Source organism: Pholis gunnellus (assembly GCF_910591455.1).
Source record: "Pholis gunnellus genome assembly, chromosome: 20".
In the NCBI taxonomy this organism is placed as follows: domain Eukaryota; kingdom Metazoa; phylum Chordata; class Actinopteri; order Perciformes; family Pholidae; genus Pholis; species Pholis gunnellus.
The window spans coordinates 9,133,808-9,147,632 of record NC_136547.1 but is presented as its reverse complement, the minus strand read 5'-3'; the positions used below and the strand labels follow the sequence as shown (position 1 = coordinate 9,147,632).

At 44.5% G+C, this 13,825-nt stretch overlaps 1 protein-coding gene across 1 annotated transcript in view; it reads left to right on the top strand.

Moving 5' to 3' along the window:
* Positions 1–13,825, top strand: part of scrib (scribble planar cell polarity protein) — a 53,043-nt gene that overhangs the window by 17,433 nt on the left and 21,785 nt on the right. The window contains exons 2-20 of the mRNA XM_079181140.1: positions 472–589; positions 1,771–1,849; positions 2,430–2,519; positions 2,903–2,959; positions 3,319–3,382; positions 4,167–4,241; positions 4,419–4,563; positions 5,344–5,462; positions 5,618–5,817; positions 6,118–6,284; positions 6,501–6,631; positions 6,806–6,931; positions 7,088–7,273; positions 7,396–7,755; positions 8,737–8,805; positions 9,359–9,421; positions 12,043–12,132; positions 12,218–12,295; positions 12,394–12,711. Coding sequence (XP_079037266.1) covers positions 472–589; positions 1,771–1,849; positions 2,430–2,519; positions 2,903–2,959; positions 3,319–3,382; positions 4,167–4,241; positions 4,419–4,563; positions 5,344–5,462; positions 5,618–5,817; positions 6,118–6,284; positions 6,501–6,631; positions 6,806–6,931; positions 7,088–7,273; positions 7,396–7,755; positions 8,737–8,805; positions 9,359–9,421; positions 12,043–12,132; positions 12,218–12,295; positions 12,394–12,711 — 2,535 coding nt within the window. The remainder of the gene's footprint in view (positions 1–471; positions 590–1,770; positions 1,850–2,429; positions 2,520–2,902; positions 2,960–3,318; positions 3,383–4,166; positions 4,242–4,418; positions 4,564–5,343; positions 5,463–5,617; positions 5,818–6,117; positions 6,285–6,500; positions 6,632–6,805; positions 6,932–7,087; positions 7,274–7,395; positions 7,756–8,736; positions 8,806–9,358; positions 9,422–12,042; positions 12,133–12,217; positions 12,296–12,393; positions 12,712–13,825) is intronic.

Below are 13,825 nucleotides of genomic sequence, written 5' to 3'. Positions count from 1 at the left end.
TAATATATAAGGTTTAAGCTTCACTCTCACCCCTTAAAACCTTTAATACACTGTTCTATGCGCACTTTTGGTCTAAAAATGATCATTAATGCAGAAATTATCAGTCGATTCATTGATAAGTTGACTGAATATAATCACAGCAAGTATTTAGATAGTCGTTTCATCATTAAAGCTGTTCTTCAAGCAAAGATTTTCAATCATTTGCAGGTTTAGGTTTCTCAAATGTAAGGATCTGCTGCTTTTGTCTTGTCTTAGTGTAGTTAATTGAATATTTTTCGGGTTTTGGGCTGTAGGTCTGCAAAAAAGGCAGTTTGAATATTTAATTTAGGCTTCGGAGAACTTGAACTTGAAAATAACCGTTGGTATTTGCAGTGTCTTTATAGCATTACAAACAGAATGTGATAGTTAAACAGTGTTGCTTGCCTATTTAATGTTGTGTTGTGACTGACGTGCCGTCTTGTGTCTCCACAGCCTTTCTTCAGACTACTGAACCTACGGAAGCTCGGCCTGAGTGACAATGAGATCCAGAGACTCCCTCCTGAGGTGGCCAACTTCATGCAGCTGGTGGAGTTGGACATCTCCAGAAATGGTACGTTCACGTTGTCAGTTCTCCTTGTAAGACCACCCGTTAACACACAATACCTTTAATGACACGCGTTAAAATAACCTTCCGGTCCTGTCTACACCCACACCCCCCAAAAAAACACTAAACATCAAGCGTAGAAATGAATGCTGACGTGTGGTGTTAAGCACCATGATGCAGCCGGAAGTAATATTTCATACATGCGACTTAAGGTGAAATTACAACTCTTCAGCTGTAACACAAACACCTCGCCCTCTCTGTGTCATTGCATGCTGCACACAAAGACACTGATGCTCAGTGGCAGGAAGGGCATACACGGTAGATGAGAGACATCTGCTCTGCTACGCACGGCATCAAGTGCAGTGGGAGCAGTGTGCAGCGGCCTGTGAGGGCCTTTCCCATCTGTCTGCCTGTATGTCTGCTCCTGCTGCAGAGAGAGACACTGAGCCACATAGGCTGCTTGGCTCAGCAGGGATTTCTTAACCTGCACCTGGAGCATCCAGAGGTAAAAGGGCTTCACCTGGTCAGGCTAGTTATTCAGATATCTTCTTGTGTGTCTGGGAAAGCTCTAACTTTAGCTCAATTCCATTTCCCACTCTCAAATAGATCATAAAGAAACACAAGCTTTGCTTTTATGATTTCAGCAGCATGCAGCTAAATCAGCTGCCTCTCAGCTCAACTGCTTTTCCCTCGGACGCAATATGTTTTTTTGCTTTCCTGGCTGATTCTTTGATACCAAATCCAGTCTGCAGAGTTTGACAATGAGGTGGGACAGAACAGAGGCAAACTAGATGAACAGCCTCATAATAAAAAATAAGCCGGTACACCAACCAGCACCTTCCAAATAGGTTTCCCTACCTTGTTTCTTTTTATTTGACCCCTTATTTTTACAGCGCATGGAGAGACTAAAGCACTGAAGCAACAGCTATAAATGTGATTACACTGCAAATGTTCTATGATGGGAGGAAAATGAAGACGTGAAAACGAAACATTCACCAACTTCCATCTGTTTCTATCTCCGTTTTTCTTTCCTTTCTCTCACTTTCCTCCTCTTGGCCATCTGGTTGTGATTACGAGGAATTTAAAATGATTCGGTCCATAGGATACGAACCCCCTCCCGCTCTAAATCTGTGTGTCCACGGTGCTGATGCCTGCCTCCCTCCCGCACCTCCTCTTTTCTCCTGCAGACATTCCTGAGATCCCCGAGAGCATTAAGTTTTGCAAGGCCCTGGAGATCGCAGACTTCAGTGGGAACCCACTGTCCAGGTAAGAGAGCGGGGAACAGCCGGTCACTCTTTTCACCGTCACTGTGAGAAAATATCATGTTTGCACAGATGCAGAAAAAAAATGAAACAAAGCACAAGTGTCATCTTTGTGCTCTAATTACTCATCTTTCCTATTTTAAATATGCAGTGGGACATGTCACTTTATGCTGATTTGCAACTTGCAATTCTTGAAATCACTCAGTTGCTAAAACAACAATTATCCACAGTACGTGAACAAATGCCTGGAGGAGATCAGGCTTTTGTGTGACAATGTCCTTCCCGACCAAACAAGGCTCTGGTTGAAACAAGTGTCGGGTTAATCTAACCAGGATACTAGTTCATCTCTATTACATCCCTCTATTACAAGTCTCTGCTGCACGGCTCTCTTCTTACATATTGATGTCTAGGTTTTAACTTCCTCCAATGGAACGACTGGATAAAGCTTTGATGCTGAATACATTAACAGATGGGAATATGTAAAGGGCCAATAGGTCTTGTGAGTGTGATGTTAAGTAATCCCATGTGCCGTACAACACTAAGAGTCCATCTCCACCGTTTTCTCTCCCGTCTCGCTGCTTCAGATTGCCGGATGGTTTCACTCAACTCCGAGCGCTGGCTCACTTGGCACTCAACGACGTGTCATTGCAGACGTTGCCCAACGACATCGGAAAGTATGTACATGTGCACGTAGTGGATCATTTCCTAGGATAATTGTAAAAAAAAATTTTAATAATGGTCCTGAACTTTAAAAAAAGATCTGAAGGCCCTCTACTCAGTTAGACCCTCGATACATTAGGGTCTGAGTAGGTTTTCAAGGAGCTGTGAGGCAGCCGCCGTCTGGGCTCTTGGCCACTGCTGTGCTCAGACAGATGGAGGAGCCCCTCTCCATGCCAGGCAGCCGGGTCCAACAGACCTGCCATCTGACTAACCAACCTGCCTCTCCTCTCCCCCCTCTCTCTTACTCCCCCACCCTTCTCCGCTCGCCACCTGCCAACTCTTGCCCCCCTTTGTCTTTCACTTGCCTCCTTTTCGCCGCCACGCTTCCTTTTTACAGCCTGGCCAACCTGGTGACGTTGGAGCTCAGGGAGAACCTGCTGAAGTCTCTGCCAACGTAAGTGTCGTCTCCCTCCGGCGTACATGTGCGGGCCTCGGCCTCTTCTCTAGTTCCCCACCATCTCCATCAAGCACAATACGTGCAATAAGCTCACAATGTATGAGGATTTGTGCTCACTTTTTTAGTTAGAACCTTTCTCACCTACACATAAGAAAGAAATAATTTATTGTAGTGAGCAAGAACACGACAGAAACTACAAGTCACCTGTAGCGAAGTAGGTTTGAAAACATTCTTAGAATATGTTCGGTACTTTGAATGAATGGTGTGTTGTAATAGTCTGCAATGCTCTCCTCTTTGTTCTTTCAGGGCACATCATGTGTGACTTACTGCGTGTGCTATTTTCTGTTCGTATTCAGGTCGCTCTCTTTCCTGGTCAAACTGGAACAGCTGGACCTGGGCAGCAATGAACTGGAAGTTTTGGTAATTCAACAATTCCTCCCCTTTGAACCATATGATATAGTATGCAGAAGATAATTAATTCTGCTGTTCAGTACTCAAAAACTGTCAGTTGTGCCTTTTAAGATAATCTACGTTTGAACTGCCAGGGCAGCACACACACACACACACAATGACATGTTTCACAAATCTGCTCCTCACAGTAATTATGATCCAAACCACATGTTTACTCCACCAAACGCAGCAGAGCCGGTCTGTCAGACCCGAGGCCCTGCATGCATTATACCGCACAGTGAGCGCTGCTTTAGGCCTGGCAACGCCCACCATGTGTCATAGGACGGTAAACAATTCCTCATGACCTGACAAGGGCGGAGGCTCTGCAAACATGATGAAACTTTGCCTGCCATAAGACACTGCTTCACTGACGTTTTTGCTTCAATTTATCAATTGGACTTCAAATAGATGCAATTTTGGGAGAATTAAGCTCAGTGAGCCCAGGATTGCTAGCAAATACTGAATGGTTCACTGAAATGATTTTGGAGCTTCAATTAATGTAAGATCCCAAAGAGAATTACTGCATTTAAAGGTCAAGTTTCTTGACGTTACTGAAGATAGAAAATCAGATAAGTTTAGATGAAAAGTGTTTTCAAATGGAGCAGATTCACTCACTGTTGCATGTGTTGATTAGAACATGCAGTTCATGACTTGACCCTTGAAACATTAACAAAAACAACCAACTGTGCCAATGTTCTTCCTCCTCTCCTCCTCTCCTCTCCTCTCCTCCTCTCCGCTTCGTCCCATCTCTTAGCCGGACACCCTCGGTGCTCTCCCCAACCTGAGGGAGCTATGGCTGGACCGCAACCAGTTGTCCTCATTACCACCAGTAAGTACAGTTAAATACAAATATTTTTTTTAAAGATGACCTGCAAGAACTCTGCACTTATTTCATTATGAATTAACTCCCACTAGCACATTTCTCCTCCTTGTTTGTGCTGTGATGGTAATGGTTGTATTGGGCCTCCGTGACTCACTTCAAGTGGTGTTTATCGTGTGTTTGCAGGAGCTGGGGAACCTCCGGAGACTGGTGTGTCTGGATGTGTCTGAGAATCGTCTGGAGGAGCTTCCCTCAGAGCTTAACGGCCTCCTGGCTCTCACCGACCTGCTGCTCACACAGAACCTGCTGGAGGTCGTCCCGGACAGCATAGGTGAAATACCACAAGGGGGAAAGAGAGTTTCAGACCGAAGATGGTGTTGATGGGGGCGGGGCATGTTGTTTAAGGTACCAGTTAGACATTAAGCATGATCCAGGAAGTCCAGTTTGAGTAACAGATTACTGCGTCTTAGGCCTTATCAGATGGCAAAACAATGCACAATGGTTTGTAAATCCCACAAGCAGAATTTGGAAAGTTATCACAGCAGAAACTATTTTGTCTTTTGTCCCCATGGTTGAGAGGTAAACGGAAGAAATACGGTGTTCACATTACAAAGTAATCCACCAGAAATGTACGCTTACATACTCAATTTGCCAACACAGAGACTTTCTAGATGTTGTCTTGTGTTGAGGTTCATCTCTGTTGGGACCATCCTCACAGTTCATAACAGTTCATGTCATTTGGGCATCTGCTGTTATAGAATAGTGTCTGATGTTTCGCAAACAGCGAGACAGAATAAGGCCAACATTAGTTGATGTGAAACAACCTCAACGATTTGGGAAAGTTTGCCATCTAATAAGACAGCGCTAGATGAAGTAAACCCTGCAGCAGGCCCGCCGCAGACAGTACTAAGAACAGCACTGCCCTCTACTGGAAAAATAGAGCCAGTGAAGAAAGACACAGGCAATAACAACAGCTCTGTTTATCTGTTTTCAACTGAATATTCCACAACATGGGTCCATATTAATAGAGATCACAACATGTCGCATCGAGTGGTGTCTTGTTGCTACACTTTGTAAAACAGCATTGTGTTTTGTTGTGTTTGTCGTCCAGGCTGTCTGAAACAGCTGTCCATCCTGAAGGTGGACCAGAACAGACTGACCGACCTGACTGATTCATTAGGCGAGTGTGAAAACCTCACAGAACTCGTCTTGACAGAGAACCTTTTACAGGTAGGCAGCTTTAAACCACTTACAAAAGCCTCACACTGACCCACTTGGGATTCATGTATGCCCTTTTAATACCTTTTAAGTCCAATCAACAGCCATTAAGCTGCTTTATAATTCCCCCCCCTGATATTAATGACTTCTGTCTCACTCCCTCAAAGTCACTTCCTCGCTCGCTGGGCAAGCTGAAGAAGCTGACCAACCTGAATGTAGACCGCAACCGTTTGGGCGGCGTGCCCAAAGAGCTGGGCGGCTGTGCCAGCCTCAACGTCCTCTCACTGAGAGACAACCACCTGGAAAAGCTGCCCGCTGAGCTTGCAGATGCCACCGAGCTGCATGTGCTAGATGTGGCCGGAAACAGGTAAACCCTCACTGAACACCTCGAGCTGTAAATACATCACAGAAGCCTTCGGTGCTAAGGTCAAAGATTTAATTAGAATGCTTTTAGCATTACCAGCATCCTGCAGAGAGATTGCTCCTTTGATTTCTTTTAACAGCACCAATGTCCCTATGAATGCACTTGAACTCTTAACTTTCAGAGAGTTTTGTGATCGCCAATTCAACTATTTAAGATCATAGAAGTATCAGCTGGATGCTATTTTGTTTTACTCGCTGAAGAGGAAAAGGTTGTGGCTCATCCCTCGTCCCTTCTTTTGTCCAGATTACAAAACCTGCCTTTTGCCCTGACAAACCTCAACCTGAAGGCCATGTGGCTCGCAGAGAACCAGTCCCAGCCAATGCTCAAGTTCCAGACGGAGGATGATGAGCACACAGGAGAGAAGGTGCTGACCTGCTATTTACTGCCCCAGCAGCCTTCTCCAAGCCTCGGTGAGTAGCAGTTAGTTAATGCAATGGGTTATTGTTTTTCATTAGACATGTAAAGGATGAGTATTGGGTCAGTCACTCCAATGTGTAAGACCTTTAAATCTAACGTCATCATAGAATGATTGGGAGACTTTACTGTTAACTGGACAGCTTCAAGAACATCACCTCAGTTTGTCATCTTTCTGTCCTCTTTCTGTCCTCTTCCTTCATGACCCACAGAGAACTTGCTGCAGAACAGTGTGGATGACAGTTGGACGGACAGCAACCTGAACCGAGTGTCGGTCATTCAGTTCCAGGAAGAGACCAAGGCTGAGGAGGAGGAGGACGATGAGGCTGCTGCGGAGCGCAGAGTGAGGAACACAACAATACAGTGGCACTTCCTGTCCTCTCCATGTCCTTCTGCTCAAATCATTTTTAGTTTTGCCCTCCTACTTATCAGCGTTGACGTTGAGTGTAAACGTATAACAGCTCTATACTAATGCATATTTGTTTTCTAATTCATGCTTTTAATCTCCTTGTTTCAGGGCCTTCAGCGCAGAGCCACACCACACCCTAGTGAGCTGAAGGTGATGAAGAAGGTGATTGAGGAGAGGAGGAATGAAGCATACACATCCAGACCTGATGGAGAAGAAGAGTCCCCTGATCAACAGGTACATCCACCATTCTGTGTAAAGATTATCAGCCAGTTAACATTAAGAGATGTGTTTATGTTCTAAATCGCCCGTTATTGTAGGAAGTAGACAAAAGGCAGTTTTTCATTGGTACACTTGATCGTGAATTAATCAACGTGATGCTTTTGGTTTTAGGAGAAGCGGCTCAGTGACCTGTCCAATCAGAGCCATGACTCCCAGGTGTCCAATAGCACTGTGTCGGCCACTTCCCATGAGGGCCGACAAAATGTGACTGCGGCGTCGCAGAGGGAGGACCTCGTCGACGGCCACCACCCTCAGGATGAGATGGAGCTGGATGAGATGGAGGTGGAATACATTGAGGTGAATGTTTAAAACATCTTGTCCGTAACACTGTTATGTTGTATGTTAATTCCCCAATTGATCCTTCTAACCGAGAAAAAAACAATTCTTTGTGATTAACTAATTAAATCTCTTTTCTCCAGCCCTCTGTGCACTTTGCAGAGGAGCCCATGATCCGTGCTTTGGTTGAGGATGACGATGAGGACGGTGAGAGGAGTGAGGAGGAAGAGAGGCCGGTTATTCCCTACGAGAAGCAGCGTCTGATCAGAAAGGACACGCCGCACTACAAGAAGCACTTCAAGATCAACAAGCTGCCCAAACCCGAGGCGGTGGCGGCGCTGCTGCAGGGCTTCAGCCCCGACGGCCTGAACTCTCCGACGCAGGCTGTTGAGAACGAGCAGGACGAGGAAGAGGAAGAGCAAAGTTTATGCACCCATCAACACCATCTCAGGATGGAGGAGCTCGAAGACAGCCGGCTCCAGGTCAACTCCAGTCAAGTAAAGGTAAAGGAGAGATCCCACCACTGGAAGGATGCAGTTAGTGAATGTAGAGGGAAGCTGGGTAACGGTCTCATATAATAAGTAGAAAAACATTAATTCCCCACCTACATTCAAACACATCTAGTGGTACAGGACATGCAGTATGCAGGAATGTCACACACCAAATCAGTTAATTAACTTATTTTATGCTTAATCTTTCCGTTCATGTTGTAAGAATATATTTAAATTGAATATATTTTTTTGCTTGCTCATTGCATCTATGCAGACACTTACTACTGTATGCATAGAGTGCGCTCACCACCTTGCAAGATGCATTCAGTTTGGAGTGGGCTGCCGGCATATATTAAGGATGTGGCGTTGCATGCTGGGTCATTAAGGAAACGAAGACATCTACCCTTGGCCTGTAAATCAAGGGCAGTGTTCTTCTCAGGAGTTGAAAACAGTCTCAGAACTTTGCTGATAATACTTTCCAATACCTCACATCATAGAAACGATAAAAATGTACAAATATTGTCTCATACTTGGAGACAAATTGGTGAGAGTCACTCTAAACCGAGTTTCTTGGTCTTTATTTATGCACAACTAACATACCAGATATGAATTCTTTGATTTCAAATGATAATGTTGCCTCCACACAAGCAGCTGCAGGCTTTTCTTGCCCACCACTGGCCCAGTTCAGCACTAAACCTCTCACCATATTATCAGCCATCTCCTGGTTTTAATAGAGTATTGACATTCTCACACCCTCTTCTGGTAACATTGTTACGTGTGTGCTTGTACGTATGAACGGGTGATGAGTGAAGTCTGCTCCGGTGCCGCTTATGAAAATGAATCTTAAGGAGACGTTAATGAAGTCTTTTTTTGATTCATCATGCTGATTCCAGAGATTAATTTTTTAAACACTGTGATCAAACATCATCATCTCACCGAATCTTGTTTTGTGTGCGTTTGTGAATGTGGGTCTGTTTGTGTGGCTGACCTCAGACCAACCAGAACATTTATGGGCAGAGCTGGAATGTGAAATCCAACGATCCTTGTTTGTGTCATATCATGGTAATAGTCTCTTTTTTTTTTAATGGGATGTTTAGATTATCGTAGAGAGTAAAATTCTTTATTGTTCTTCAAAATCATATTTTGCGCTGATTTTCTAAAATCTTGTAGATGTTTTTGTGGCTGAAAGTGTAAAAGCTTGTTGTCTAAATTCAAGCTTTGCTCCTGGAGGAATTTGCTTTCTGTGGTGCGGAGGCTGGGCTTACTGTTGTTCGGGAGCTTTTGCCTTCTCTTGTCCGCTCTCTCTACACTGTGTGCTTTGCACTGTAGCTCGGCTCCTTGGTTCTTGTCTTTCCATCTCTGCCTGTATTTGCTTCTGGTGGCTGGGGTGTGAGTGTGCGATTACTTTTGCTTCAAGGTGGACCTGGAAGTCTCCACAACCTGCAAGCAGACAGTTGAGTGTTGGGTGTTTGGTGGAGTCAATGGAAAGTGTGAGAAAGGAGTTTTTTATTTTTATTGTGTCTGTGTGTGTGTGTGTTTGTGTGTGTATGTATGAGCATATTTTTATTTTGGCCTGACTAATCCGCATGCCTCTCGCTGGTTCCTGTCCTAACAGGGGGTGTCATTTGATCAAGTCAATAATCTGCTGATTGAACCTGCTCGAATTGAGGAGGAAGAGGTCTGTACATACTCTTTCCCGTCCAGTCTGTCTCTCTGTGTCCCTGACTCACCCACTCATTCGCCTGTATTCAGAGGGGGAGGACGTTCCCACAGAAATCCATGGTTAATCCAAGCCAATCACTAGGGACCCCCTAACCACAACTCATCTCTTGACACGGCCAGTGTGGCAGAACCTGAATGCAGGAATGAAGTAGCCACGATTTATTACATTTATTGTTTTCTTCACACATTGTGGGAGTAAACTTGCAATGGCAACAGAGGTCATGCTGATGCAGTGGACAGGGGAAAGGCCCACGGATGATTAAAGACAAACACAGTGGGAGTGAGTGGGACGGTACATGTGGAGGGGGTATTTGTTCAGGGCTTGAGTTCAAATATCAACAATCTTTCTTGAGAGTCGCTGACCCCTTTAATACTATTTGATTATGTACTTTGTCCTCTTTTTAACTGACTCCAAGCCAGTGAGGTTAGCATTGGCTAACTATCGGCTGCACACACGCTAACTGCTTCTTTGCGAATAAGGAATCATCATGTGACAATCGTACAACATGCAGCTCCCTCACATTTTGAAGACTAAAAATTATGAAATGATTCAGACCTCGCCTACTTTATTTAGTTAGTTAATTAACGCTACCGTGAGAGGTAACTCCATTTCTCTTTTGTTGATGCAGGAAAGGGTTAAGCTTAAAACCCCTGCATGTTGATTCTCTTATGTCCTCCAGGAAAGCCTGTTAGTTACACAGAATTATTTAATCTTTCAGTTTTGTTTGGCCATCCGCTGAATAAACAAAGCAGAGTAAATATCACGTACAGGACTCTGAGTAACAGCAGAGTCTGCAATGACTCACGACTTAAAATCCATCTCCCTGCATATGATGTAGAATCACAATGAACAGCAGCTCCCTTCATGGCACAGACATTTCTATAAAGAGATATTTTGCATAATCTGTAGGTAACTGGACATGATTTTGGTTATCTGAAGCGTTCTGGGTTCAGTTTGTAGTCGGAGTAGTATTGACCAATCACGATTGAGCGGGCCGTGGTTGCATGCAGGTTAACAGTAGTGTGGAGAGCGAAAGAGTCGTCTGACGGGGTAGTTTTTATTGGCTAAAAAATAAACCGTCAACGTGAGTTTTTAAATTGGCTTTTTGTGATGTCAAATAGTCTCTCAACTCAAACTCCATTCTTGCGTCTCGAGTTGCTAATCAAATTTCAAACAATGACCAACCAACGAAAGAGGAAGTCCTGGCCCGGATCAAAGCCCCCGAAATATTGGCCGAAATATTAGTAATTTGTCGGAAACTCCGACTTTCCCAATTAATTATTAGTCCCCTGGATGCCCACAGTGGCAGTACCCCAAAAAGCTCAAACGTTGACAGTAGATCCCCGTCCAGCATCAGGTTCTGCCACACTGTGTCTCTGCCTCTCTACCTTTCCTCTGCTTCTGCTGCTTCGCTCCTTTTCCTCCCCTGTCCACGCTGTGTCGCCCTGGAATGAATGGGCCGCTTCACCAGCTTCCTCCAGGTGCTTTTGTTTGGTACACAGCCGGTAACTCCACTGCCAACCGGAGGACGAGCTTTCCGGCTGATGAAGACGGATGGGAGTTTACTTCCTTGTAGTCTAATTTTCATACTGTAAACAAAGGAAAAAATCGACAGATTAGTAATGCAAAAATTAAGTCTTGTGCAAACAATACATTTTTTTTTTGCATGCTTTTGTATATAGTGTATATGAATACTCTCCAATGCGGTTTAGTCTTGGTGAAGAAAATCTGTGCTGAAACATTTTTAAGTGTCATTTAGCAGTATGAACATTGCATCTGCCGGTTAAGTATTTGTGAACTCAAGGATATTTGTATTCATGTCTGATTTGTTTGCTTAAGAAATGAATAATGTCGTCTCATTACAACAAATGCCGGGGTATCAACACATCCAGGACACAGCACACTCTCTTCATCTGTCACTCTTGACATCTCCCCGTTTCCTTCCACCTCTCCCTCATTTGTCTGCACTCCTCCCCCTTTTTGCATGGCTTGCAAGTACACAGAATATACACAGTCTGTTACGCCTTACTTAGTGTTTACCTCATGTTTTTTAAAGTCCCTCATCCCTTAAGTACACAAGACACATTGTATGTTTTCAGTAAGGGCCTAGCTCCTTGAGTGCAACTGAAGAGGGCTTTAGAAGGTGTGTTTGTTCACTTTATGTCTGAAGTCAACTGTCAGTTAAGTGGTTACTGGTAGATTAACAATATGTTGTAATAAAACACAAAACCTACCAACTTCAAATGTCTTTTAAAGCTAAATTCAAGGCACAAATCATCCAACTTCCACTTAAAACTGACATTAGGCTCCGGACACGTCAAAGTCTCTCTCCATCCATCATGTTGGCATGTTGACAGGATGTGATAAGATTGACACCACCTTCAGGCAGAAGGAGGGAGGTCACCCATAACGTATATATCATAATGCTTAAGATGTGAAAATCTACGTTTATAAACTTAAATTATTTATAAAAGTAGCACCATTGTGGGCTCGCCTCCCTGAATCTGTCTGGAGCCGTGTGGTGTCTGGAGCGTTTCACTAGTAGTTGTGCTCACTCCGCCCTCCTCAACTTGCAGCACAACCTGACCATCGTGAGACAAACGGGCGGCCTGGGAATCAGCATTGCTGGAGGGAAAGGATCCACACCTTATAAGGGGGATGATGAGGTAAGATGTGTACTTTGAGTCTTGATACTTCGGAAAAAATCAGAAGCCAGAGATTATACTCATTTCTTTTTGTTTGTGTGTTCAGGGAATCTTCATCTCCAGAGTCTCTGAAGAGGGTCCTGCGGCCAGAGCAGGTGTTAAAGTGGGAGACAAACTCCTAGAGGTAAAGCATTTTCTAAACTTTAACTTTAGTAACATCTTTCTCTGTTTTATTGTAAGAGATGTGCATTACAAGTCAGCCACTCTCTCTGTTTGTCTCAGGTGAATGGAGTGGACCTCCACGAAGCAGAACACCACACGGCGGTCGAAGCTCTTCGTAGCTCCGGTGCCACGGTCTCCATGTCGGTGCTGCGGGAGCGGATGGTGGAGCCAGAGAACGCCATCACGACCACGCCGCTGAGGCCGGAGGACGACTACTTCCCGCGGGAGAGACGGAGCAGCGGCATCGCCTACAACATGGAGCCGACTCCCAGCGTGCCTCTCCAGCGGTTCTCCACCTGCCTGATCCGAAACGACAAGGGGCTGGGATTCAGCATCGCCGGGGGCAAAGGCTCCACGGCCTTCCGCACAGCAGACACGGTGAGACACGCAGTCGCACCCGTAACTCCGCCCCCCACTAAACACAGACAAAGGTTTTGTAAGGACGATGAAGAACATCTCCTCGTCTACATGTGTTGATAAATCATGAGTAGAAAGTTGACCATTAGTCACTATAGTTTACGTCTTATTCCCAGTGAAATGCCTTTTAAACATTGTGGGATCAGATAGGGTTGGACAATAAAGTTAAAATCTAAATATCATTAAGTACCCTTTTAAAGCTTTCCATCAAAAAGCTCAAATCTGACAACTGCATCCGAGTGAAGTGTGCAGTCGATTGAGATCATAGGTTTCAGTTAAAAGAGAAAGATGATACTGAGAGTTTATCTAAAGATAAAATCTACCGTACAGTCATTAATAATAGGTTTAACGTTGGGAAGTGAGGTCACTGCAGTGTAGTAACGTCTCAGTCACAGAGATCTGTCTTTTAACATCGTCTATTCTAGCCGCAGCGTTTACATCATCTCCAGGGAGACGGAGATATGAATAGCCAGCTCTGACACCTGATAGGTCTGCTCTAACTGGACGGGGCGAGGTGTATATTTGGGCGAAGTGCAATTGTGCGTTGGAACTCATGCAGCTCAACGAGCCCACAGGACTCATAAACGTATGATTTAGGCGACTCTGACTGTAAGTCTTTTGAAAGTGGATGCAGTGACTCGCTTGATCTGGTGCAGTAGCTCCTGCATGTGTTTGCACATTTTGTTTAATGCAGAAAAAGAGTTCAGCTACGATGTAATTAGTTAAACAAATTGTGTAGAAATGTATGTCAGGGGTCATGATTTGTGCTGCTTGTGCTTTAGAGTCCTAATGAAAGACGATGCTGTTAATCAGCTGTAATGTATGTATGTGTGGGTTTCTTTATGTGGCTGCTAATATCTCAGAATGCCTTTATTCATTACCTCTGGCACACTTTATATAGGTAGTTGTGTTTGTAGCTCAGATCCACACTGTGAGATGTCACACAGGGACGGAGTAACTCAGCTTGTAGACATTGCAGCCCGTTGCACCAGACCCTTTTAAAACCGACCCTGTCTAATATGATACACAGACCAGAGCGGTTTGTGGAATAATTACAGATACAGAATAACAGCAA